General features: G+C 49.4%; 1 protein-coding gene across 1 annotated transcript in view; it reads right to left on the minus strand.

Annotated features, from left to right (window-relative positions):
* Positions 1–6,251, minus strand: part of DDRGK1 (DDRGK domain containing 1) — a 38,922-nt gene extending 32,671 nt beyond the window's left edge. Inside the window, exon 1 of the mRNA XM_040555433.1 lies at positions 6,125–6,251. Within this exon, the coding sequence (XP_040411367.1) occupies positions 6,125–6,248 (124 nt within the window). The 5' untranslated portion in view covers positions 6,249–6,251. The remainder of the gene's footprint in view (positions 1–6,124) is intronic.
* Positions 6,252–23,173: the final 16,922 nt, after the last annotated feature.

The following is a 23,173-nucleotide window of genomic DNA, read 5'->3' on the forward strand; positions in this document are numbered from 1 at the left end:
CGGCTTGCTACAGCTGCCCTTTCGCCAGTCAACTCTGGCAATCAGAAGTACTATTTTCTAATTGTACTATTAGGTACTATTTTTATTTATTTTTTTAATACTATTTACTAAGTGCTGTTTTCTAAATGACAGGAAGCCTCCCCACTCCCGTCGTTTTGTTCCTGAGAGGCAGGAGATACCTGCAAGTTGCTTTCCTGTGACTAAAAAGAATCATGCACCGATACCAGTCAGTTTTGCACCACTGTACTGACCACAAAAGAAAATGCTATAGCTATGTGCTGCTAATGTTTGCCAGACTACATCCTCAAAAAAAAAATCCTTACCCCAAATTGTTCAATAAATTCCTATATTTGATCTGTTTTTCCCTTCTACCTGAAAATATTTCCCTTTACATGGTGAGCCTGGCAGTCATTTCTGACTTACAAAAGGCAGGACCCAGAAGTACTTCTCTTCCCTTCTACAGTATTCAGATTTTTATTTTTTATTTTGCATTTGTGCCACTTAGCAGTAGATTCATCTGAATTCAAGCCTGGCTGCATACATGTTTCACTATGGATATGTAAATGGAATATGTAAATACATATGGAATATGTAAATCAGCATACCCGAAACTAAACCTGGACAGCAAGCAAGAACCACAAATTAGAGGCACACATAGCCGAAGACGCGGGGAATCTTCATCCTACCACACCGATTTAATAACATCTCCAACAAATCCACGTGTGGAAAGTGAGCGCGAGCAGAAGTCGGTTCAGAGCTCCAAAGGTCACTGCAGCTCCTGCTGCCACCCCCTCTGCATATTCTTGTTGTTAATTGAGATCTGACAAGCGAGGAACAGCTGGGGGACAGCAAGAGAGCAAGTGACTGACCCGTGGGCTCACTGCAGAACCCCACAGGTTCTTTTTGAGACCTCCACGATCCCACTGCTATCCACTATGGTATTGATGCCAAAACGATCTGATGATGATAAAACATCACCATCCTCGATACCCACTTCGCATATCCCGTTGGTAAGAGTAACTGATATCTGTGTATGCTGTTATTTGCTTGGTCCTGCAAAGAATTAACCACTAGGGCCTTCATTCAGCTCGGCATTCAAACAGTCTCAGAAAGCTGCAGAACTTTTACTTAAACCCGGGACACATTTTTGTGCTTGGCTGGATTCTGTCATGTCCCAGCAGGAGCACAAAATGCTCTCCACGCTCAGCCAAGTCTCCAGCATCCGCTGATCCAAACAATGCCTTCCTAAAAAAAAAAAACCTGCTATTAGCATATCTGCGATCAGAAAATAAGATTCATTATGACTGCATCTGCATGACGATCAAAGGTGTGCTTGCAGCTCGTCTCAGGGTATCTCAACCAGCTTCAAAGCAGCAGACGGCGGTGCTGATAACAACACAGCTGCAGCAGCACTGAGCTCAGCACAGGCTGCAAAGCAGAGCACTCGGGGGAAGCGCTTGGCCAGCAAAGCCATCAGCAGAGTTCAGGATTGCTGCAACCATGCTGCGAGCAGTCCCCCAGCGAACGCTCAGCACTAACTGCAGCACCGTGACATTTGGAATTGAGTCACTGCACTGTCACACTGCTGTCACCCTCCCGTTCCCATCCCCTCCTTCTGTCTGTGGACCAAACCGGGTCTGTAATAAGTTACAGCGCGTAGGCTCCAGGGATCAGATCGTTTTGCTTCAAGACTTGCCCAGGCTTATTTGTGGCATGCTAATGATTATTCTGAACGCTGTTCAGCAGGGAGGGAAGCATTACGCTGCAGAACAGCAGCCTGCTTACTTGGGACACTACTAAAGTGCCAGAAATGCTCTTAGTCTGCAAAAAGACCTCTTACACACATGCAATATTTCTCTTAATGCATCCTTGAGATGCCCTGCCATTCAAACCTCAGCATCCTTTCACCTGAAAGCTTCAGTCTCTATCCTAATAACTGCCAAAGGTGGTCCTGCACAGCGCACCAGCTGCGAAGGTTTAACGCTCACTCATTCTGGGGCTTGGTTTGCATTCCCGGGCTTGGTTTGCATTCCCATCATCCTGTGAAACAGAGACCATTGAGCATTTTGTAAGAGAGGAACCTATTTATAAGCCACGTAGTCATTTCAAGCTGAGGTGTTTACCCCTCACAGAGAAGAGCATGTGAACAAAGCTACCTGTTTCCTCCATTTAATTCTCTTCAGGTGACCTGGCAATTTCTCAAAGCTGACCAGTGTTAACAGGGCTCAGAAGATAGTTAAAAACCAAACCAAAAACCAACCACCAAAGCTGACCCATAGAGTGGAGAAATCTACAAGGCAGTTGTTGGACAAGACTTATCTTTTTAGCCCTCCAGAGCACTCAGACAAACAGCAGAAGACACCTACACGCTACAAACTGTCATTTAGTAGAAAAAGGTGTGCTTTACTACATCTTCTTTTTACCCCCTGCCTACAGCTTCTGTTTGCAAAGCATTCACCCGCACAATCACCTGAAAAACACGAAGGTTAGTCCTGGCATTTCTTCCCGCCCTTCACGAGGAGGAAGAAAAAAGCATCATCTACGTGTAACATGCACGTACCCGTCTGGTTCTCCAGGGGCCAACGTGTCCACGTGGCTCCGGTCCTCCCAGTACCTAGAAGGCTGGACGTGCTCTCCCCCCCCCTGCCTCTGCTCTGGAAGCATCATAGATGACTAGGGCTGCACACAGAGGGTGTGCCTGGTGGTTTCAAACAGCACAGAGAATACTCTCAAAAACCCTGCTGTTCATATTCTCAGAACCGGACTGACTGTCACATTCGAGGTCGAGAATAACCTCCTGGCGGGTCAGACCCTGATGTTTTTCCCCCTACTCCCGCAGCGCAGGGAGCGGTTGGGCCGCTGCGATTATCTGGAGACACCTCACTCTTCGTTTTCCTGTAGCTGCAGAGGTCGCAGACCGAGCGGCACCCCAGGCTAGCCGGTTCACGCATCCATTAGTCACCCAAGAGCTGAGCAGACTTGATACAGAGCCACCCCAGTGAAACTCAATGACCGGCCCTATATAGGTCAGGCAAGCCGATCCAGGAGCTGCTTGACGGTTTGCAGAATGGCAGGCCAGTAGAAATTAATTAGATAAAGCCCTCAATTAACGGGCGTTACAAACAAACAAGAAAATTCAACAGACGTCTGGAAAAATGGACGTGGCTTCAAAGCCCGGTTCAGCTTTTGTTCTAAGCTTTAGGTTCTCCACTCTGTGGCTCAGCCTTTCCAAAAGCAGGGAACACCTCCTTCCAGGGGACAGAGGTTTGCTGCCATGCTGAGAGGAGCTCTGCCTTTTGAGAAACATCAGCACAGAGCAGAGGCTGTAGCTGATTATTTCATGCCGCTTGTCAGCCAGTGCACAGCAGCAGCTGTGAGACCGTGGTCACGCTATCGGAGCTCTTTCTCAAAGAGAAACAGAGCAGAACCCTGCTCTGAAAGCAGCACTCTTTCCTAAACTGGATGTGAAGCACGTTCATTACAAAGAATACCGAGAAACCTTTCAGAGCCCAGACTTCTTCAGACCTCACTTTACATCCCCCCAGCTAGAAACCTGCTCCTTTCCGAAGCTTTGCAAATTTCCACTTCCTCAGAGCAAATACATTTTCCCTCGATAAGCTTGCAGCACGTTATCTTTAGGTATATCAGATAAGCAGGTCCACCAGCGTTAACACCTGGGCTGGCAAGTTTCGAGGCAGTCCATCAAGACACAGCTCCTGGCTGGTGATCTCCCTCGTCCCGCAGCACCGAGCAGGGAGAGCTCCACCTGCCGCACCCTCACCCGCCGGCCGGACTTCCCGCCGCCGCGTCGGTGCCTTTTACCTCCGTGCTAAACCTGACCTGTGAAATTTGATGAGAAAGTGCTTCAACACGCAACAGGTGGAAGGAAGCCTGCTCGGTGTCCCTGAAGAGGTATTTTCGCCTGGCGCTGCTTATCGTACCAGGGCATGGTCACAACAAGATATGCCACCCATGTGTTAAGGGCAGCAAGGCTGCGTTTTTTCTGTTCTCAGCAGACAAGCCCAGGCGTGACAGCGCTGGAACCACTGTGCTACTTGAAAGGACCTCTCGCAGGACATACAAAGTTACAGGATATACCTCTTGCCATCATTAGCCTCCCGCTTTAGCTAAAGCAGTCTGTTCTACAACACTTTGTAAGAGCAAATCTGTAAGGGAGAGCATAAAGGGTCATCGTCGCCGTGCAGCCCCAGACTTTACAAGGAAAGAGTGAGCTGCCACCTGATCTCTAGCTCAAACTTCCCTGGTTTCACGTCCTTTCCATGCAATACGACAGGTTTACCAGCAGAACTGTAGCAGCTTCCATTTTCTACATACGAGATGGGAAAAGGAAAACAAATTCTTGTTCAAGACTGATTTTTGCAAAAATTTAAATACCCCACGGCTCCAGTGGTTTTGAGAAATAATTTCTGTTGCGCGAGGAGAATAAAGTCACCCCCCACAAACTGAAATTCTGTGGAGAACTTCAAAAAGATAGAAATCAACACATTCAGGTAGCAAATTTTTGTAAACCATACAATAAAAAGAGGCAAGACCGATTTGAAAGTACCAAAAAGATGCCATTGAAAAAGCAACTTCAAAACAATTATTCTGAATCTAAGCTAATTTTAACCAGGCTGCTCAAAAATAGCATTGAGGCTTCTTGAGAATTCAGATAATTGAAAATGACTGTTTGGCCTTCACTTCAGTTAGAATTTTATACACTTGAAAAGAAGAGAAGAAGAAATCCTCCCCAACTTCAAAGCTTCTGATTTGCTTAAGGCACGATACGAGCGAAGCTGAGGAAATAAAACATCGCCAGCAGTCTCATTTCTCTGGGACATTCATCACTTGCTTTTACCAGAAGCTCAGCTCCAAGTAACTAGAAACCAGACGAAATTTCATCAGTTTCCATGCTGCTGAGAACGAAAGATTTAGAGCAGGTCTGTACAAGAAACAGCGTGAAAGAAATATGCTGGAAACTTTAGTTTTTAATCCGTAAGAACTGGTTTTAACACAAAGTCCTTACCAGCACACAGTCTTGCAGTAGTATGACTATGTTTATACTGCTGGTTTCTTTTTTACCTTTAAAAAAAAGAAAAAAGAAAAACAACTATCCATGCTACCTCAACCCCCAAGACAGAACCCAAACACCAAAACCAACACCAAAACAACACCTGAAACAAACAGAAATCACCCCAAATTCTGGAACTAGCTTTAGTATATAACCAAAGGCTTCAGTGGCTGTCCTGGCTAAACATCTGAGCATGAGTCCTCACAGCCAAACAGTTTCCCTTCGTTCCCTCTGGAAATACAGCTGTGCCGGTGAGCTTACTGAAGAAATATCTGACTTCTTCCCTAGCCCTCAAAGCACAGAGGCTGCTTCCACCACAGCCCCAGACTGCCCAGCAATAAATCAGCGGTGTTTGGGAGCCTGGAAGTGCTGCATCATCCCGTCCCCACAGCGCGGGGCTGGCTGGGGAATGGGGCAAATTCTGCAAAATTTGGGTAACGCTGGCTGGGTGTGAGGCAGGACGGGAGGCCCTGCGGGTGTGTGAGAGGAATATTGACTCCACGCTTGGCTGGACGCTTGGCAGGGTGCTCCAGGAGATACCAGGGGATAAAACAACCCACACGACGAGCTGGGGTGGGATCCTATTGAATCCTTTTCCCCTCAGAGGTCTCAGAAGGAGCTCACCAGGCTCTGAGAGGGAAACCCCAACACACTTCAACGCCGCCCCCAATGGTCCTACAGGGAGCAGCGGGGCCGAGCCGCCAGCAGAGGCTCCCTACAGGGGGGCTCCATGCGGGGGTAGAGCCTCGGGGGGCTGCGGGATCCCAGGGGATCCCCAGGGATCCCCAATAGATCCCCCCCCCACCCCCTTCCCTCAGGGGAAGGCCTGAGGTGAGGCGCTTCCCCCCCCTCACGGTCGCCATGGAGACGCCCCCCTCCCCTCCCCTCCCCGCGGTCGCCATGGAGACGCCCCCTCCCCTCCCGGCGGGAGCAGGGCCCGAACGGGACCGGGCCCCCCGCAAAGGGGCGGGGAAGGCGGCGGGGGGGGGGGGGGGGGGGAACCGGAGAGGCCCCGGGGCGGGGAGCGGGGGAAGCCCCGGAGCCGAGACCCACCTGCCCCGGGCCGGCGGCGGAAGCGGGCGGCGAGGAAGAGGAGGGCGGCGAGGAGAGCGGCGGCCGCCGCCAGCAGCAAGGCGTCCATGCCCAGCGCCGGCCCGGCCCGCCCCGCCCCGACCATTGCGCCCGTGGGGCGGGGGGGGACGAGGGGGGGGGGGGGACGGGACTTGGTACGGGCCGGAGCTAGCGTGGGGCGGGGCGGGGGGAGGCGGTGCCTCGTCAGGGAGGGCCTGAGGTAGAGTTACGGAATCACGGCATAATAAATAAATTAAATAATAATAAAGGCTGAAGGCTAAAGCCCTCCAAGATCGTCTGGTCCAGCCATCCTCCTACCGCCACTGTCACCCACTGAACCACGTCCCCAGGCACCACGTCCAAGCTCTCCTTGAACACCCCCAGGGACGGTGACGCCACCACCTCCCTGGGCACCCCATCCCTGCACCTGACCGCTCTTTCTGAGCAGAAATGTCTCCTCATTTCCCACCTGAACCTCCCCTGGCACAACTTGAGGCCATTCCCTCCTGTCCTATCACTGGTTACCTGTGAGAAGAGGCCGACCCCCAGCTCCCCGCACCTTCCTTTCAGGCAGTCACAGAGAGTCTGCCCTGAGCCTCCTCCAGACCAAACACCCCCAGTTCCCTCAGCCGCTCCTCCCAGGACTTGTGTCCCAGGCCCTTCACCACCTTCGTAGCCCTTCTCTGGACACCCTCCAGCACCTCGATGTCCTTCTTGTACCTAGGGGCCCAAAACTGAACAGCTCATGTTCAGGCGAGCATTGACCAACATCCCCAGATCCTTTTCCTCTGTACAGCTTTCCAGCCACTCTGCCCCAAGCCTGTAGTGCTGCATGGGGTTGCTGTGGTCAAAGTGCAGGACCCGGCACTTAGCTATGTTGAACCTCATCCTGTTGGCCTCTGCCCGTCGATACAACCTGGTGGTGTCTGCCCTCAGGGTGGGAGGTTTGTGAAAGGAGGTTGTTGGTCCAACCACCCTATTTAACACAAAACTGGCACGTTGCGAGCTGTGTCCAGGCTGCTGCTGGTCACAGAGAGGAAGATGAGGGGAAAAAACTCAAAGTTATGAGGGAAAATCACTTATAAATGGAGGCCTGGCTGTGGGGTACGACTCCCTGCCAACACTGGGGTCACTACTGAGGTGTCTCCCTTGTTGTTACACCGGGGTGTAAACTTGCCTTGTACCCCTGAGGAGCTTCTGTCCTCCTTTCGGTGTGGGGGATGTAAGGGAGATGAAATGTGCTCAGGCTGGAGCTGCCTGGCTCTGCAGCACTGAGGTAGCTGGAGAGATGCCATGGTGATATGGCCTGAACTGAGTCAAGTTTGCAAAAAGAGATGCTGACCCTGAACCTGCCCATAGCTACTTGTCTCACATAGTAAACTGGCTTAATTCAGTAAAACTGCAGAAAACTGGGCTGCCCAGAGGAAACTTTTTTTTTTTTTTTTTTTTTTTTTTTTTTTTTTTTTTTTAAGGTCAGGTTTGCATTGATCCCTGCAGAGCTAGTGCTAGCTGGGCGGCCTTTGGCTGTAGCCCAATAACTGCTCTAAGCTCATCCAACGCCGATGTGCAGCCAAATGGAGGATCTGCCTCCTGTCAGTTCCCTTTGCTCTGTGACTATGCAATGCTCCAGAGCACGGAATATATTATTTATTTATTTCTTATCTTATTGTTTTTTTGTTTTGTTTTGTTATTTTTTTTTTCCCGCATTTGTTTTTTAGCCAGGTCAGAACGAGCATCGACATGAAAGATACTGCATGAACTTGGAGCTGGGGAGTGGAGAGCAAACTTCCCCCCCTGCTTTAGGAAGTCAGCCACTCTTAGACCTGAAACTTTGTTGGGCTCAGCCCCAGTCCTTGCGTGAGCGAGGAGAAAAGTATTTTAGGTTTTACTGGTTTTGACTTGCATTGTGGTTATAGCATTCTGACTGATCCAGCCCCTTCTTGCCTTAGATCACTTTAGTGTAGCCTATTAAAATTATTTGTTGTTGGAGGGATTATGTTTTTTTTGGGGAAATGTTATAATGAATTGAAAACGGATATTAAAAACTATTGGATGTCTGGACATAATCAAAAGATCTGTTTGCTAATTAGTCATTACTGTGGTCTACAGCACTGACTGCACTTCCCATCATGTGCTTGAGATAAATGCAGATCTGTCTGCCACAGAACAACCAGATATTACTAAGAAATTTGGTAACAATATAGAACCAGTGACAGAGCAGGAAGGTCTCCAAAAGAAACTGAACTATAGGCTGAATGTTTTATTGCAAAGCTTTATTTTAATAATAGTCTTTCAAATCTCATTTTGAAAAACAATGACAGTACTCCTTTGTTAATGCTCTGCTCAAACTGAATTCTCTGTGGTCTGTTTCTTTCTTACCAGGTTATTCTGCAACTCACTGTTTGGTCAGAGAGGATGCTTCTTCTGGTAACTTTTGAAGCACTGGGAAAATTGCACCTATACATGATCAGATAAATTATGAGCTACAGCTTTCCTGGTGGTTATCTTCAGTGTATGCTTCAGTGGACGGTTATTTTATATCTTGTATAAGGGTCAGGATTGGTTTTAAAAATAAAAACTGAATGAATGAATGAAAAATGTCTATTTTTCTTTCACACTTTGCCTGCAAAATTGAAAAGTGGAGACTATTTAATGGAAGTTAAAAACACTGGTATTAGTTATTTTATCTGCAGAATATTTCACTTTTCAGTAGCCAAATGCTGAATAATGTGTAAATCCTGACACAGATGAAGCAAAATGTGATGAGGGGAGTGACCCTGCTTTCTAAGACGAGTCATTTGCCTCAAGCTCCTAACATCAGATAATTTTTGAATTTGAGATAATCCAAGAATATATGAAAGTAATACTTGGGGCTAAAATAGGGTTTGATTATTTCCTCCTCTCTCAAGTGTTAAATAACTTTTTGACAGAACTAAAGCTACAACTGAATCACTTAATCAAAATTAATTTTGATTAGAGATCATCCTAAACGTCCTAAGAAATATGGCCGAGTCTTAAATTAGACATCTGGGTAATCTTTGCTGTCCTGCAGTCCTGTATCAAGTACAGTGACACTGCTGGGAAAACAGCAAGCGGGCAGTGGCGTGTGCTTTGCACCAAGATCATCGCTGGAGGGTGGGAAGCGATGGGGAGCTGTGTTCTCACAACCTGCCCGAGTTCAGATATACGCACAGGGTAGCTCAGCCCCAAGTGGTCTGGGTGTGCAAGAAGCCTTGTCCTGGAGCCACACACTGTCAGACACCAAGGAAAGCTTAAATAACATGTCCAGAAAGAAGTGTTATTACAGTCATTTTACTTTTATTCTTGTCTGCTTGCTTAACAGGCTCTCATTTCTGCTTTGCTTGTTAGCAGTGGCTGTGGCACATGTGGAGGGAGCTGGTGGCTGCCAGATATTGTCATCATCCAGCTAATGACCTTGGTCTGCAGCCAGCCATAGTTTGTGCGAGTGGTACGTGTTTTATTTGCTTACATGGTCCCTACAGCCTTCAATAATGCGGTGATATTAAAGATGTGATGTCATCTGATCCTCTTTGGGCTGCAGAGCTAGAAGATGAGTTTTTTCCTGTAGGTGTCACCATTATGCCGTGTAGAAACAGTTTAAATTCTACGGGAAATGAAAGAGAATCGCTTGGTTGCTCAGCTCAGTTTGTGCTGCCTGGGTTTGTTCAGAAACATTTTACATCCCCGGGGCTGTATTTCTCAGATGCCTTTTTATATTTTCCCTAGTTTAGATCTGGAAAACTCCCTCCGGTTCTTTTTATAACCGTGGACTTCTTGAAGGATTTGGGGGCTGGCTCCCTACCGAGACACCAGGGAAATATATGTGAGGTGCCAGGGCCGCATGAGGGCTGCGATGGGCCGTGGGTGTTAGCGAGTTAAAGGACCACCAGTTGGAGTACGACTCGTCCCACTCACTCTTGCAAATGCTGCACTACGGTGGGACTGTAGTAATCCCAAACCTGCAAACCCAAGCGATTTCCTCGATCAACTTGTGGGTGGTGCTTGATCCCGAAACAGGCAGTTTTGTGGGTAAATCTGGGACTTCTCAAGTTATTCCTTATTTTGACAAAAGGTCAAGCAGCACATTCCCTCCCCCTCCAAAAAATGTCTCATTTTATACAAGCATTATATACACTTTTGTGAGTGATCAACGCTTTGCAATATCACCATCCATTAACCCAGCGGGCAGCGCAGTCCCCGAGGGTTGGATTCAGTAAGTTTATGGTGGCATCGTGCATTGATGTCCGGTAATGAGACTCTAAGCAGAGGTAATTCAGCTTCGTCTGTGCTAATAAACGAAGTGCAGCCAGGAACGAAATGTATCCTGAGCCCCGTGGCCAACTGGCACAAAATGCCCTCCTCCTCGCTAGTAAACCTTCTTGCCTTCCAGAAGAGGGCGGCTGGATGCAAATGGAGCGCCGGGAGTGGTTCCTGGACTGTTCCGTGCGTTGAACCATGCCTGGGAATTATCCAGGAAAAAGCAAATTAACACCCAAATTTATGCCGGGGAACTTTCTAACAATTTTCCCACATGGATGATTGCTTTCCAGGGCTTGGGCATGCCCGGATTTACAGTATGCCTGTAACCTTTGTGTAAAATATATTTACGGAGCAAAAATAAGGCTTTTCTGCCCGCCTGCTCCCTGCCACTTGGATGGGTATGTCTGGTGTTCTTCCAAGTACTCGCCCATAAGTGTGTTAGCGAACGGAAACGTTTCTGGATCCGCTGCTTTGTGCCAGTGGGCACAGAAGGTCTCCAGCACCTTCCAGGAAGCACTCAGCAGACTGCAGGATCGGGTTCTGGGAGGTCTGTGAGTCGGCGTGCCAGAGTTGCTGTGTACATGGGAAGATCTCTGGACATATTTCACAGCTGTGGGGCAATGAACGGATAACTGTACACATGGGGTTGAACACTCAGGACCAGGGTGCAGCACCTGATAGCTCAGCACCTCCCCAAAGCCTTTGAAGAGCCACAGCTCCACTGCGAGCCGAACCCGCTCCCACCCTCTGGGCTTGTGGGACCAGTCTTGGTCTGCTGGTGCTTTGTTCTCCCTGCTCCACTTGGATTTCTTGTTTAAAGAGAAATAAAATGGCTTGGAGTTGCTCGAGATAACTTTTACATTTACCTTAAAAAGAGAAATTTAAATAAAAGTAAGAAGCCACCCTGGGGTTTGTCCTGCTGTGTTGTGTTTCACAGCAGCTCGTTTCTGCTCTGCAGGTCTGAGTGCCTGGCCTGGTCCAGCCACAGCTTCTGGGGCAGGTATTACTGGCTGAGAGATGCAAGAAGTGAGATTTGGAGACCAGAAAAAGGCCTCTTTTGCCTTGAAAAGTTGGGTGAAGATTTGAGACAAATAACGCCAATAAAAATATAAATGTAAAAGCCATCCGGTGAGGCTAAGGATTTCCTCGAGCGGGTCCTCAGAAGTACTTGGGGATGGAGACTGCTGTGTTAATAGAGGATTAGAGGAAAAAACACTGGAGAAGCAAAATCCCTGAGGCTGAAATTCGGAGGCTTTCCTCCCACATAGGCACCGAGCTGGGGATTTACCTCTCCGCCGTGACTCAGCCCTGTGCGGTGGAGCCCAGCAGGCAGGGCGCTGGGTCAAGCTGCAAGGGCAGCGTGGGTGAGAAATGATTCTCCAAAATTTCCTGGTGAGCGCTGAAGCAAAACCAAGGGCTTTCAAATGTTCCTTGGTGCACAGCGAAGCCACACAGGGTGTGTGGGTTTGTGTGTCCTCCTCCGTAGCCCTGCCTGATTCCACACTGGGGCTGTCCCTGCTTAATGCACCAAAGCTGGTGGTTCAGAGCACATGGTTGTGCGTGAGCATCCTTCTAACAATTCATCCATGTTGTTTTCTTCATCTCTTTTGGCTGTAAATTATATAGGATGGCTCCTAACTGAAGTTTAACGGGAGTAGAGGTGTTCCCAGAAAAGAGGTTGTACTTCTGGAAAGCTTTCTGCCGGAAATCACCCTTACGTGACTCTGTGTAGCTGAGCTCGGTCCCAGCACCAAGCCGGTTCCTTTCCTGTGCCTGGCCTTTTGAGGCTGGAAATCAGAGAGAAAATTATTGACCTTCTTCATGAAGCCAGTCCTGGGGAGGACAAGCAGTGTTATTAACCTTCAGTGGTTGCTATCACTCTGGGCATCTTTTCCTTACAGCGTGGCTCCGCTTGCACAGCCCTCTTCTCGGCAGCCCGGCCTGCCAGGCTGTTTGCCTAGAGCCTTAATGAGCTCCCTGTATCTTTTCAGAATGTAAATCGTAGCCACTTTAGAAGGCATTAGTTCAGAAGGCTGTCACTGCAGCCCCGGTTTAATTTCTTCGGTCGGTTCACTTGTTTCCATTAAAACCCATTTAATTAAAAAAGCTATCTTGTTCTCGGGGCAGCCACCTCCGTTTGGAAGGAGCGAGCGACGAAGCCACGCGAGTGGCCGCCCAGACAGTGACCAGCACGAGGGGATGGAAATTGTGGAAAGCTCTTCTCCTCCCTCAGCGCATCCGCAAAGGAAAAGAAAAGCAGAGATGTCAAAATGCAGCTCAGTTCCTTTGCTGAGCGTGGGCAGGCGGAGAAATCCGCCACAACCTGCCCTGCCCTGAAGGAGGGCGGCTGCTGTCACGCAGCGGTGTCTCTTGGGGTGTCCCCAGGGACGGATGGGAATTTGCAAATCTAATGTGATTGCTGCTCGAGGTAAGGCTCTCGCTGCAAAAATATGTTCTCCTAGCCAAGGTACTCACATCGAGTGCGCTTAGCTGGATTGCAGACTCCACTGAATGTGAGTGTTGCTCGCCGTTTAGCATCTCGGTTTCAGCATTAGCAGCTTGAGTCACAGCCTGCATTTCTCTTCTGGATGCAACGCACAAGAAGACATTTTTACATTGCCTTGGCTCGAGGCTAAATTGTGCCTCTCCCAAATGTCACCTCCAGGGCAAAGCCTCCCTCCAAGACTTCTTGCCTTTCTCACCGTGCCCATGCCTTCCCTCTGCACACAGGACCAAGTGATGACACAGGCCAAGGAACTGATCCAGGCTTCTGACAACTTTTTTTATCACCAAAAGAATTAAACAGAGGTGCACAGCCCAAGGCCAAGAGGCAAAGGGCACGAGCTGCAGCGAGGGAAATTCCACTGAGATAGAAGGAAAAATGCTTTCAGCGTGAGGTTGGTGAAATGCTGGAGCACTGGCCCACAGGGGAGGGGGCATTGCTTCCCCTGGAGGTATCCAGAACTCAGCTGGACGAGGCTCTGAGTTAGTTTTCCCTGGGCTAACTTTGAAGTCGACCCTTTCTTGAGGGAGGGGTTGGGCTGCAAACTTCGGCAGGTGCCTTCTGTCCTAAATGCTTGGGCATTTTTATTTTCTGCAAACGACCCTGAAATAAAACAGAAGGAATTGCACTTACAAGGAGAGACGAATGCAGGATGTGCTTTGAAATGCCACTGTTCCACCTCGGCAGCTCCTTGCTAAGCACGCTGCATCACCAGGGTGGAAAATTTGCTTTTTCTACCTGAGCTGCGTGGAGTCCACATAGCTCGGAGAGCCGGCAGGCTGCCTTCCTCTCCCTGGAGCTAATCCGAACAGATTACAGGAGGGAGCTGGGGGAGGCAGAGTGGCTTTATTTAGGAAAACAATCCTTAAAATCAAAGCACCCAGCAGGACTGGGAGCTACAGGAGCTGGCTGGTACTGTGTTCATCCCGTGTCGCGCGTCTCGGTGGAGCTGCCTTCTCCCTCCAACAAGCGGTGCTCCTGGCTATCATTAATTTGGCAGTGTGGCCAAATGAGCAGAGCAGCTGTCTGTGCTGTGCCCGATCCGTGGATAAACGGGGGGATGTGGGACTGTAAGGACTGTCGGGCCGGATTAGGCTCAGGGCACGTGTTAGCTGGTGCCTGGCTTTGTTTGATGGCCAGCATGGCAGGTTTCCAGCGGTCATTTCAGGAGCTGTGTGGAAGGATTTGGAGGAAGACTCGATTATTTCATCCCCTTTCCCTGAAATATTGCCTGTCTGCCTTCCTTGCAGTGATCGGGGATCAAAGGGTCTCTAGCACTTAGGTGGGAAGATGTCAGGACTGATCCGTGGCCTCTTTGCCAGGGGCTACCAGGAGCCTTTTGCTGCCTCTGTGCGTGTTTTGCGTGTGCGGTGTGCATTGAATCATGAAAGCCTGGAGCCTCTAAAACAAACAAACAAACACAAGAAGAAGGACAGAGAATCCCTGGCACCATTTGTCCCCCAAAGCAGTCACAACAGTGCTTCTGCCAGGATCTGTTTCTGCAGAGACCTATCTTCAGCAGGGCTCAAGCTGCTCAGAAATGATCCTTGCTCCAGGCAGCAGAGCCTAAAGGAGAAGAAGTTGAACCAGATCCCCTGGAGAGAGACAGAAAACCAGTAACCCCACAAGAGAGATGCACTGGGTTTCATCTGCCAGTTGGAATCGAATAATTAGGGAAAAAACAGTGAATGAAGCTGGATTTCTGCATAGCCCTTCCCTTGCTGAGCATCTGTTCAAGTGCCCCAGGCACTGAGCATCCTCCCTGGGCTGCAGGCAGGTTGTTACCCCCAAGAAATATACTCCAAGGTGGAAAAAGATACCAATATATTAATATTTGGTAGGCTTATATGGGCAAGACAGGCAAGAAGAGACCCCAAAGCCCCGGTAGCTGTTGTTGGCTTAGAAGGGAAGCACAGTAGCAGGAGATTTTGGGGCACCACTAGAAAGGAAGGGAAATGCCTCTTTTCAGCATGTCAGCTGAAGTTTAACCATGCACAATTACATCACTCAAATCAAAATGATAATGGAAACGATTTATTTTTTTTTAAGGAATGGCACATGGGAAGTTTTATTTCTTTTATTTCTGGGATCTGTGCTCGGGGTTAGGAATGAAAATTACATGAGGGTTTGAAGTTATGTTTTTCCCTTATTTTCTCATCTTTCTTACACACGGAATGATCTGAAACAAGAAAACGCACCCTGGCATTGTGAATGCACAATTTGTGTTTGTTGAGAAATAAATGCTTGGTGCTGGAAGCCATGAAGTTCTCCAGCATAGCACCTGCCCCTAGTCTCACCTTCATAAAACCATGAATTTTGAAAACATAATCTTGCAGGGTTTCTTCCCAGATGGGGTGACAGCTCTGCTGCCCATATTCCTGTGATGTTTGGGCTTTCCGAGGGCTTTTGTTGCTTGTTTTCTTTCTCGGTGAACTGCTGTGGAAATGGGAACACTCGCCTGCCAGCGACAATGCTGAAAAATACCCACTTTCCCTGTTATAATTTTCAAAGGTAACAAGTCCTTGGGGGCAAATATGTACTTGATCTGTTGTTTATTATGGCCTGTCACCGACTGGTGGTGATGGGAATATTTCTGCTTGCTCTCATCTGACTGAAGATAAATGTTTACCTGCAGCTTTGCCTTTTGAAATAAGCTTTCCGAGGGATATTTTCCGTGACATATCTCTGGGGCAAATCCATAGCTCGATGTCTGCTGGATCTGTTTCCTGATTAGTTAATTCGTCTGGCTGATGACGGCTCACAATTAGCACAAGGTGCAAGACGAAGACGGATGGGAACCTCCTGAATTTTAAGCACGATCCGAGCGACGTTTCCAGAAAGCTGGCAGGAAATTATTTGACATGCCTGAAGAAATCCATCACGGCAGGCGTGCTTTCTGCCTGCAGCTCTGGAGAACCCACAAAGGGGCTGGGAGGTTACAGCTCCACTCTCTGGACAAGGGTAGGTTTCTCACATCTCAGGCACCAGCAGGCTTCAGCGAGGTACTGTCGGACTTTCTTGTAGCCAAACACGACGGCGTAGGAACTGGCTGAATAACAGATGCAGGACAGCACCCCAGAGAGCCCTCTGAGGATGCTGCTCTCAAAGTTGTGCTTGAGGAGCCCTGAAATGAGAGCGATCCAGGCGATGTCATTGCAGAGCCAGCAGACAACATAAATGGAGAGCAGCGAGAGCAAGATCTTTGTTGCCCGAGCCGTGTGCTTGTTACAGGTGCTCCCCGTGGCGGAGCAGCCCTTATCTTTCTCTTTTGCCTCCAGAGGAGGTCAGTGATGAATCCATTCAGGATTATTATGAGGGTGATGAAGAGGAGATCCAAGCCAACAGACACGTAGGTGGTGAGCTTCATGATTACACTCCCCGGAGAGCTTGAGCAAGTGCTGGTGGTTAGGCACACGGCGGTTTTGTTAGCGCTCCTCTTTGCTGGTGCGTTGTGCCGAAGGTAGGGGGAGTTGGAAAACGATGCTGAAGATCCAGCAGCCGGCCAGGATGCTGCTCACGTAGTGCCCCAGGTGCCTGTAGATGAACTCGGACCAGTAATGGTCCGTCCTGTGGATCTTTACCAGGTGGAGGACGCTGAGGTTCTCCACTGACCAGATGCTGATCAGCCACAGCATGTGGTATGTGTAGAGGAGGACGCGGCACCCCCTCTCACCAAAAATGCTGGTGTTGACCAAGGAGAGGAAAGCTGGGGCCTCTTTGTAGCAGCAGAGTAAGAGGTTCACCAGGGCCGTGTTGACAACGATCCTGTCCAGGGGCTGAAGGGCTTTGTGCCGGATGGCGTTACTGGTAAAGGCAAAGAGCGTGGTGAGGTTGGCTATCGTGCCAGTAAGCACCAGGAGATAAATGAAGATGGAAAAAGGCTTACACACCATCACAGGCACCTGCAGAGGGATCCCCGAGCCTTTCCCAGCTGCTTTCCTAACTTCTTCCTCCTTGGGAGCCCTGGCTGCTCGAACCTGGCGCTCTGCCTCTTGCTGTGTGCCTCGTCTCGGCGTGTCCTGCTCCCCACCACGGCTTGCAGGCTCCAGCTCTGCCAGCTCTGATTGCTTTGCTGCTGTGCAGCTGCTCTTATCTCACTCGGAAGGGCCAGGGAGGGTGGAGATTAGGCAGGGAAGTGTGCTGAGGCTGCAGACGTCGCCTGCGGAATTGGAGAGGTCGGCAGGTGGAAAGCCCTGCAAGAAGCGGTGGGGCTGGGGGAGTGCAGGTGAAGTGATGCTTCCTCCAGCCCTCCCTCGTGCTGAACCTCATCAGACCCCTCAGACCTGATTTTCTCCTCCCTTGGGGCTGTCAGATGGGCATGCACAGAAATGCCCTGCTCAGAGACGCCGGACCCCTTTGTCCTTCAGGATCCAGCAGCTGAGCAGTTTGGGTTTAGGGCCCCTGCTCTGAGCAGTGCTGTCAGGGCACGTCGGACACTGTCGGTGTGGCTGCTATCAGCATCATCAGACCCTCAGCAAGAGACAGGTGTAAAAATTAAGGGTCTCTGCTAAAAATCAATCAATCAAACAAACAATACAAAAAACAAACAAACAAACAAACAAACCAAAAAACACCACACCACAATTAAAACATTAAAAACAAGAGGAAAAGTCTGGGTTCACACCAGTCACATGAAGAAGCTCCCTGGCTCACCACCACCCAAGTCCTCTTCGGGAGGAGCTGTTGGCCCAGGGTGGCAGAGGGCTCCTGGCTCCCACAGAAGAGATCGCAGCTTCGGAGTTTCCTGCTTTCCTCTAAAATAAAAGCTCTCATCTAAAATAAAACCCTGCTTGGGAAAGATGTGGTGTAGCGCGTGTAGGCATGCTGCAGGGCGTGCTGGTGTCTACAAGAAGCTCTCTGAGAACAACCACCAGAGCCTGGGGCTCAGTTATGCTTTCAGACTCTTGCAGTATTTATTCATTTGAAGGTAATACTTCAACCTCCGTGGCAGGATTATTATTATTTGTTTTCCCATGCAAAATATCAGCCCTGGGAATCGGTTCCATTTTGCCAGACTTTTCAAAACCCAGCCACCATTTATTTCACTGATATGAAGAGGAACCATGCTAAACTCTTTTTTTTTTCTTTTTCCTAGTGGAAACACAAGAAAAAAATAATCTGATTTTCTCCCATCCCAGCTTTGTTCCCAAAGGGTGCTGACTCTCGGGGGCTGGATCAGACGGGGAGGGCAGCCTCCCATGTTGGAGGCCAGCCCCCTGTTGCGTGGCTGAGGCTCTGCTGTGTCCCCGTGGAGGCCAGCTGCTTTTGCAGCTTTTTTGTGGGCTGCTGTCGGCCGTGCGAGGGTCAGCATGGGGACGAGGCAATAACCCTGGTGCAGGAATGAGGGCTCCCCTTGTTGAGCTCAGACCCACGGATATCCAGCCTGTGCTCTCTTGCTTGCACCTCCATGCTCTAACGGTGGCCAGAAGCAGATTTTTTCCCCTGCTTTTAGGAATTGGGAGAAGACCTGAGGTTTTCCATGATTGCCTTCGATGGACCTTTCCTCCCTGTGTTTGCATCTTCACTTTTGAACCCATTTACAGGAAAACCTGCTGTAAGAGGAGGCAGGAGAGCGGTCAGCACAGCCAGAGGGTGAAGGGCTCCCAAAATCCCCTCCTGCAAATCCACCCCTGAGGTCCCAGCCTGGTCCTCGGGCACATCCGATCCCATCTCTGGATGTTATTCTGGATACAGCCCAGCAAAGTGCCTTGCACGGAGATGAACGAGGACACCAAGGTGATGGAGATGGGGAGAGGTGGTGTCCTCGGGCCATTCATGTGGGACTGGAGGAGCGGATCGATGGCTGCTGGTGACAGCCCAGCTTACGCGGTCTTCGCTTTGATTTAATTACTGGATGATCATTACAGAGCTTGAGAACGAGGCTGTTAAACATTGTGCTGTTCCTTTTATTGGATTGCCAGTGGGGGAAGCTACTGGAGGATTTCCAACGCTCTGTGTTCAAGGGAAGTGTGGACGGGGCTGCCAGGAGCCTGCCCAGTCCCACCCCAAACCCTTGCAGCCCATCACAGTCCCTGTCGCAGTAAGGATCTCCTTAATAACTGATCTAAATCTTCCTAGGGGACAATGTGAGCTCAATAAGATAGCTGTTCGGTAATGAATATTCATTATAATTCTGTAACGAAGGTCAGTGTTCCTTAATAGGATAGAAGAAAGGCACACAGGAGGTCTGTTCGGTTACGGAGGTGGCTGGTGTATGAGGCGGTGAGCTGTTATAATTAATATCACAGGAGTCGCAATGTGCTAAGGAAGCTCTGGCATCGAGATGAAGGGAAGCCGTGAAGTTTTAGCTTCAGAAAGTTGAAAAACCATTGAGCGAAGTTAATGGAAATTCTGCCTGCGTGAGAAACGCAGGTGGAAAGGAAAATCGGCTTACTTTAATCAAAGCAAGAGGAAAAAAAAAACCTAATTTAAATCAGTCCAAGTGATTGCAGGCTTAATTCTTTCCCCTTATTAGACTCTTCAATCCTAACCCTACAGTCCTAAGAGATCTCTCAGCACCGGAGGCGCGGGCGTTTGATTTGTATGCGCGCTGACCCCGCAAGGCGATGCGGCGAAGCCATCCCCTCGCAGCAGGGCTGCTCTCGGGCTGCACCTTCTGGTAAAGGAGATTTCACTGAAACCAAAACCGTCCCTTTCTGGAAATTGCAAAGGGCAGGGAGAAAGTGCCCTGTCCCTGAGCAGAGCTCAGGATGAGGTGCGAAGTAATTGTTTGGACGGCAGGAGAAGGAGGGAGTTTTGCTCCAGTTCTGAGCTGGATCTGTCGGGCTTTGGGCTGGGGGCAGCCTTTAAGACCCCACTGGTGGTTACCAACCTCCCCTATAATAGCTTTCCTTTCACCCCACGGTGAAGATATGTGTAAAAAACATAAAATAAATAAACAGCCATGAGGCTGAAGTGTCACCTACTGCAGAGCCCGGTGTCAGAAAATGGCAAATTGACAATTGACCAGAGGTGGCCGAACAGCTCCTGCTGGGGAAGGCGGTTTTGTTGGACCCAAGGATGTTTTGGTGCAAGGGGAATTTCAAACAGCTTTCTCCTTCCCTCCTTTCCTCCTAAAACACAGTGCAGCTTTGATGCCCTTCCATTCCAAATCTTGGGTGGAGAACATCTACGCTGGTGCTTGTGGCTTGCTCTGCTTTTGCCCCAAATCAAGCTGGGTCTCATGGGGTGCATGCAAAGGCTTCTTGCCTCTCTGCACGGTTTATTCCCTGCAGGGTTTATTCCCTGCATCTGCCTCCTTTTCACCCCCATTGCCCTTTTGGACACCCACATCCCCACCATGGTCACCGCGAGCGGATTGGGCTCCCTGCCTTGCCTCGGCTTGGAGAGATGCCCTGGGTCAAAGGAAGAGCTCAGCACCTGCAGCTCTATGGATTCAAGAGGTTTAGGGTGGATAAAAGGGAAGGGTAGTCTAGCAGGAAACAGCAGGAAATGTTTATTTTGTGCATTTAAAAATGTATATATTTCATCCCCAAAACGTCCTGTTTAAAAAGGAAAAAGAAAAAGGCATCTCTAATTTTCTTTTTCTTCCTCCTTCTCTGTTTGATCTGCTCTATAAAAAAGTGAAGCAAGAGGAAGAATGACAGGTAGATATTGGTTTAGAAAGCCCTGATAAAAAGCCCTGATAAAAAGCCTGATTTACCTTGGTTTTAATGGCGTTCAGGCAAAATTCCTGCCAAGAGAAAAATGGAAGTGCATTCCTTTTCTTCCCATTTCTTTTTTCTTTTTCTTTTTCACCACAGAGATGGCACAGATGGAGAGGTTTTAACCAGCCAATTCGGATGAATAAGTGGAGGAGAGACCCCGTTTCATCCTGGCAGCCCTCCTGGAAAGGAGGCCAGCTCGTTAGCCCCGCAGCTCTCCGCATCCCCATCAGAACAGCCCGTTCTCCCTGCCCCGCATGTGCCGAGGTCCTCCCCTGCCCTCCCAGCACCGTAGCAGGCAGTGCTTACAGTTTGGTCTCACGCCTTGCCTCATTTATATAGATTAATGTTTGGGGAAAAAAAAAAAAAAAAAAGAAAAAAGAAAGGAAAAGCCTGCTTTTGCAAACACTTTTATTTTTCAGCCTTCCCAACCATCTTCCCCGTCCTCAGGAAACATCCGAGCTGGGGGGATTCAGCCAAAAAAGAAATGGAAATATCCTGGTGTGTTTTTTCAGTTATATTGTAGTGTTGTTTTTGTTTGTTTGTTTGTTTGTTTGTTTTTTAGGATTTGCATTTCAACAGAAGAGCAAAAATAACCCTGAGAAGTGGAGCTGAAAGCAGACTCCTGTTCCCAGGCAGGAAAATCCCCAAATGCCTTTTTTTTTTTTTTAACCTCCCTTCGGCCCTGTCCCTTTGCAGCCGTCGCAGGTTTCAGCACCCACATGTAGTGTCTCCTGGTGCCATCAGCAATGCCCAACTGAGAATTGGGAAAATCGGTTTTGGAGACATCCCGGTGATGGATTTTGCTGCCATCCTGTGGTCATTGCCTTTTGAAGCCACCGAGGCAAAGGGAAAGGGCTAGGGGCTGCTCCTCTGCAGCACGGGGATGTACTGGGCTGGGTGCTGAGGGGCTGCTTACAAAAATCCCCACAGAACCCCGTTTTCATGTGTAGGCACCTAAAAATCTTTAAAAATCTTCCCCCAGGAGATTGAAAGGATGCAAGCAGGGATGCAGAAGAAAAGCTGCTCGTCTCATTCTGATGCGTGCCTGAAATCATTCTCTGCTCTCCATGCCTCTGTTTCCCCAGGTGCAAAATGGGGATGATAAAATCTGCCTGGAAGGATGCTGCAAGAGCTCCTGCGCTCCCAGCTGGTTCCAGCTGGGGCCAAACTGGCCAGGGCAGCATTTGCTCAGATCCAGGGGCTTCAGGTGCCTGCTGAGCTCCCTGGGCATCCACACCCTCAGCCACCTTCCCAGCCTCGATGTCCCCTTGGGCTGCGGGAGCCCCTGGGTGCAGCCACTCTCTGGCCATGTCAGTGTCATTCTCAGCAGCCTCCTGGCTTCTGCCCATGGAGGAGACAAGGTTAGGGGGGACCCAGCCCCTCTCTGCCTTGACCACTGCAGGGACCCCGCACCCGTTTTCCTCCAAAGTCCCCCAAGGAGCCTGCCGACACCTATCCAAATTTTTACCCTCTCTGATCGTGGCCTCCACCTTCCTCTTGCTCCCTCGGGCAGCTGGGTGGCCCTACCCATGTCACCACTGCCCCTGCTTTCTGTCCTCCCCCTGGGGTTTTGCCCTGAGCTTGTCCTCCCAATGCACCTCGGTGAGCCCCAGGACATGCTAGGAGCTCCTACACCACCGTGGATATAATGCGTGGGATCTGAAGCCCCACTAAAAGCAACGCCCTCTGGATGAAGCACCGTGTGTCAGCACTGAGGATAATTCTGTATTCCCAGCTGCTCTATTTTAAGCAGCTCCAGGGATCGAAGGAGCCACCTTAAGAGAATACAGCCAGCACCATCCTGCTCCATCCGCCCACGGGCCGACAGATTAAATCTCCTTCACTTGTGCCAGAAGTCTTGCTCACTTGTTTGTCATTATCTGGAGCTTTGTTAGGCCATGTTAAAAAAATAAACAGCCAAAACAAAACTTCTTTTTTCACCCTTTGGGAAGGGGAAAATGCAGACAAAGCCTTGGAGAGCAGCCGAGCAGCCCTGGCACAAGTGTGCAGGAGGCACGGGGATGCTTCTCCCCATGCCACACATCTCACCTCCCTTCTCCCCCATCTCCAGGGCAAATCCACCTCCGTTTCTAATCGCAGCTTGCAAACTCTTTCCAAAATTTGCTCTTAGCTTCAGAGCTCTCTAATCTCGCACATCTTCTCCCACCCACGCCGGACACCAAAACCAGAATCCTACAGCGAGTGATATCCTTCCCCGTTCAAACTCAAAAGGAAGATGAAGTCCAGATAAGAGCTGAGCCAACACATTTGTCACAACCTGTTAAAACTTTCCCTGCTGATATTCCCATCTCCCTTGCTTTGCTTTTTTTCCCCTTCTTTTTTTTTTTCTTCCCTCTGCTTGCTTTGCATCCAGAGAATAAATCAGGTGGACTGGACTTCGTTACTTGGAAGGCCACCAATACCCAGACACACGCCAAATACCAGCTCTTCATAACCTCACCGTATGTTGCAGAGCTAATTGTGAAGGTTGCCAAGAAAGCTTAAACCCAGAAGAGCCAAAAGAGATGCCCTGCATTCGTGTGGCTCATAAAATTGGTAGAGAAAAAGTCAGGATCTGGA

Source organism: Cygnus olor, chromosome 4 (genome assembly GCF_009769625.2).
Source record: "Cygnus olor isolate bCygOlo1 chromosome 4, bCygOlo1.pri.v2, whole genome shotgun sequence".
Classification (NCBI taxonomy): Eukaryota; Metazoa; Chordata; class Aves; order Anseriformes; family Anatidae; genus Cygnus; species Cygnus olor.